This window comes from Portunus trituberculatus, chromosome 21 (genome assembly GCF_017591435.1).
Source record: "Portunus trituberculatus isolate SZX2019 chromosome 21, ASM1759143v1, whole genome shotgun sequence".
In the NCBI taxonomy this organism is placed as follows: domain Eukaryota; kingdom Metazoa; phylum Arthropoda; class Malacostraca; order Decapoda; family Portunidae; genus Portunus; species Portunus trituberculatus.
In genome coordinates, this window is record NC_059275.1 from 7,287,786 (window position 1) to 7,292,484 (window position 4,699).

At 46.6% G+C, this 4,699-nt stretch overlaps 1 protein-coding gene across 2 annotated transcripts in view; it reads left to right on the top strand.

The window, feature by feature from the left end:
- The first annotated feature begins 3,902 nt into the window (after nt 1–3,902).
- The window catches only part of LOC123507129 (integrin alpha-PS1-like), a 283,961-nt gene continuing 283,164 nt past the window's right edge, over nt 3,903–4,699 (top strand). For both annotated transcript variants that reach the window (XM_045259736.1, XM_045259738.1), the window contains exon 1: nt 3,903–4,140. In XM_045259736.1, coding sequence (XP_045115671.1) covers nt 3,947–4,140 — 194 coding nt within the window. In that variant the 5' untranslated portion in view covers nt 3,903–3,946. The remainder of the gene's footprint in view (nt 4,141–4,699) is intronic.

Genomic DNA, 4,699 nt, shown 5'->3' on the forward strand with positions numbered 1-4,699 from the left:
TAGCAACAGCATCACCAATAGCAACAGCATCACCAATAGCAACAGCATCACCAATAGCAACAGCAGCACCAATAGCAACAGCAGCACCAATAGCAACAGCATCACCAATAGCAACAGCATCACCAATAGCAACAGCATCACCAATAGCAACAGCATCACCAATAGCAACAGCAGCACCAATAGCAACAGCAGCACCAATAGCAACAGCATCACCAATAGCAACAGCATCACCAATAGCAACAGCATCACCAATAGCAACAGCATCAGCAACAGCAGCCAATAGCAACAGCAGCACCAATAGCAACAGCAGCACCAATAGCAACAGCATCACCAATAGCAACAGCATCACCAATAGCAACAGCATCACCAATAGCAACAGCAGCACCAATAGCAACAGCAGCACCAATAGCAACAGCAGCACCAATAGCAACAGCAGCACCAATAGCAACAGCATCACCAATAGCAACAGCATCACCAATAGCAACAGCAGCACCAATAGCAACAGCAGCACCAATAGCAACAGCAGCACCAATAGCAACAGCATCACCAATAGCAACAGCATCACCAATAGCAACAGCAGCACCAATAGCAACAGCAGCACCAATAGCAACAGCAGCACCAATAGCAACAGCATCACCAATAGCAACAGCAGCACCAATAGCAACAGCAACAGCACACCAATAGCAACAGCAGCACCAATAGCAACAGCAGCACCAATAGCAACAGCAGCACCAATAGCAACAGCAGCACCAATAGCAACAGCACCACCAATAGCAACAGCCGCACCAATAGCAACAGCATCACCAATAGCAACAGCAGCACCAATAGCAACAGCATCACCAATAGCAACAGCATCACCAATAGCAACAGCAGCACCAATAGCAACAGCAGCACACCAATAGCAACAGCAGCAACAGCAAATAGCAACAGCAGCACCAATAGCAACAGCATCACCAATAGCAACAGCATCACCAATAGCAACAGCATCACCAATAGCAACAGCAACAACAGCATCACCAATAGCAACAGCAACAACAGCATCACCAATAGCAACAGCAGCACCAATAGCAACAGCATCACCAATAGCAACAGCAGCACCAATAGCAACAGCCGCACCAGCACCACAGAGTCACGAGTGGCCAGCTATGGAAGGGCGGGATGGGCGGAGTAACTCTGTACTTTATTGTTTCTTCGTGACAGAGGCTTGCTGTATTTTGACGCACAGATCTCCTCAGTACTAAAGGCTACAGTTACTGCCAGCTGTGTGTGTGTGTGTGTGTGTGTGTGTGTGTGTGTGTGTGTGTGTTGTGAGCGTATAAGCCCTATGTTCGTGTGCGTTCAGTATTGTGCCGTGTGTGTGTGTGTGTGTGTGTGTGTGTGTGTTGATTTTGGTTTCATAACTTGTGAATCGCTTAATGTTCCTTTCAAAACGGAAAGAAAACGTGCTTTTTTTTTCTTTACTTCAGTCTGTATATGAGAGTATTGAGTGGTAAGAAATATAAGATAGTCTATTTACATATATTCTGTATTGGTAAGATGAATTAGAGTAGTTGTGAAAAAAATATATTTAGGAAAAAAGTATGATATTTTTTACAATGCAAAACTCCGTAAAGAAAAGATGCAATTTAATCACAGTAAATAAAGTCCAGTAGCTTTAATCTACTTACTCTAAAGTGGCTCCGGGGTCTCAGTTTGAATGGTGTCCCAGGGAATGCGTGGTTGTCAGATCTTGAGGAAAACTGTTTGTTAGCTGTCCTTGTAATAAGTGCGTTGATCAACAGAAAACAAGTATTATTCATATCAAATCAATTACATTATCAATAAGCTACAATATGTCTTAAATCCAGGAGCCATTTTAGAATAGACAGACTATAATAACGCTGAAATATAAAAAAAGACACGGATGCAAATTTCCGAAAAGCTCCATTTAGAAGAGCGGGGAAGCTATAAAGTTCTAGAAGTGTTCGTGTCGAGTTAGTAAGTGCCTGTAGTAGGTGGAAAACAATCTGAAGGGAAGACAGATGAGAGGAGTCAAGAGAGATGAAGTTTCCCGGGCCAAGTGTGTGAAGCGAGTGGCGAAAAGGTCAGCCTCATTCTCTTCTGTGCCTTGATAAGTGTGTACAATCAGTCAGAAAGTGTAACCCATCTGGACTTGAAATCAGGCGAGCTATGCAGACTTGAAGGGAGGAATGCGAGAGAGAATAGTGACTGAACATGGTATCCGAAACGTGTGAGTCATGAGTTAAAGGTTCGAATCACAGTATGAATGGCAATACATTACTCGTGACGCGCAACACAGACTGCTTTTCATCAGCTCCTTGCCTCTGACTGACTGACTTCAGCCTCTCTCTGCTGCTGTGTTGTATCTCTTGCTATCATCTTGCTATATTTTTGCTATCTTGCACGCTAACTGCTCTTCTGATCTTGCTAACTGCATATTGGGCTGTATACTCTCTCTCTCTCTCTCTCTCTCTCTCTCTCTCTCTCTCTCTCTCTCTCTCTCTCTCAGGACATAATATAACTGTCAACATTTTAGCAACCACGTGATTAAACTACCACTGTTATACTGTACATATCGTCAGTCTTCAGATGCCTTTAGAGATCATTTTTTTCCTTTCTGACGTCAAAATTGAATAGTTAACGTTATACGAACGTCAGAGTGATTACCAGAAGGATTAACTTTCTGGTGATAAGGAAGAGTTGGTTTGACGGCTTGCAGGAAAGTTAAAGGGAATTACAGTGTCTGTCATAAGAATTGATGGTTTAATGTATAGGTGTGACTTTTCTGCTTTGTTGGTGAAACTGTTAGATTGGCTGCAAAGAGCAAGGAGAATGTTAATTATGCCCCTAAAATAAAAGTTGTGTATTTCTAATTATTGTGCCTTCAGTGGCCTTCTTCAAGTATAAATAAAGATGATGGAAACAATTAATAATACATGAAAATAATGAATTAATAAATACTGAAAATTATGAAATAAAATAAATAAACACTACAAACTAACTAAATCAACGAATAACAATAACAAACAAACAAACGAATTAACTAAACAAATAAACAAAAATAGGACAAGTAAATAAAATAATAAATAAAAACAGAATAAGCCAATGCAGATGCTTAAAAGTGTTGACTAACGATGTGGTGTGCGGCGATGTGTTGACTGGCGGAGTGAAGGCCGGGGCGGGGCAGGCAGGCAGGCAGGCGCATCCTTCGTCTGTGGACTAAATATGGGCACGAGGAAGACACAAACTTGACTCAAATCTCGTAATATTACAACTGCATAAACAATCTCTCTCTCTCTCTCTCTCTCTCTCTCTCTCTCTCTCTCTCTGGTCAGGTCAGGGATTCCCGCCACCAGTGACTCGCACGGAGGTCAAGGCCATACCAGACTATTATTTAGCGCCAAGTCACTAAGCACTCGGCCAGACCACTGTCTTGTTCTGCGCGGCTGTCAGTGAGCAGGCGGGGCGGCGTGGCATGCACTGATGGCTGAATTAATGCTGAATAATGAAGACGAAATTGCGTGGAGCAGCTGATGAACAGAAGCCTCGGGGTTGAAGTGGAAACCGGAGATGTTTTCCTCGTCACAAGCAAGTGTAATCGTCGGTGTTTCTTGTCAGCATGAGAGCAACCTTTCGAGAATTGCTGGTGACTGGCGGTGACTGGTGATGACTAGGGATCGTTGGCAACACTGACCGTCTGACTGGTTCTTGCTGATGGTAACCGTGCGCTGCTGGCAATACGTCTAGCCTTCCTTCCCCTTGCCTGACTGACTGACTGGTGGTGCCCGTAGACTTCTAACAGTTCTACCCTTCCTTGACTGACTGGCTGACTGACTGGTCGTGGGCGGCGGGGGGCTTGAGTGAGTAGAGTGACTGACATCTGACGGTCTGACTTAGCCCGTCAGTGTGCCGTGGACAGTGGTGAGGGTTGGATGTGCTGCGCGCAATGGCCGTTTTGATGCGTTGTGCGGCCTGCGTGGCGCTGGTCTGCTACTGGCTGGCCGCGGTGTGTGCCTTCAACCTAGAGCCGCGGATCCCCGTGGTGAAGCTTGGCTCTCCACGCTCACACTTCGGGTACTCCGTGGCGCAACACAAGTCCTTCGCGGCGACTCCTAGAGGAATACCAACGCATAAGTCCTGGTGAGTCCATGTTTGTGTGCTTGGCGGCAGGCACGTGGTGGCTACGGAGGAGGCGGCGACGGTGACGGGGGCGGGGGCGGAGGCGGCAGTAGTGGGGAAGTAGGCGCTCATTGCTATCGTCGTCGTGATCCCTCAACTTATTCGCGCTGTCATCGCGCGATCGCGCTTCGTGCTGTCTCGCGATCTGGGACGGCGGGCCGATGTACTAGGGGTGGAGAGTGGAGCCGGGGTATGGTGGTGGTGATGATGTGGGGTGTGGGGCACCCCCAGCACCACAACCACCGTCGTCTCACATTCACCCAGTGACCTTGAGGCGCTTACCGAAGGCCCTGAATGGACGCGGGAACACAAGGCTGCCGCTGGCGTGTTGCTGGCGCGGTGGAAACAGGTGCAGACGTGCGTGTGTGTACGTGCATGTGATGCCTACCTGACTAGACCTCCCATGTGTTGCGCCTGAACTCTGAGGCTCCGTGTGTGTGTGTGTGTGTGTGTGTGTGTGTGTGTGTGTGTGTGTGTGAAAGAGAGTGATAGCTGACATACTTCTACATGTGTGCAAAAT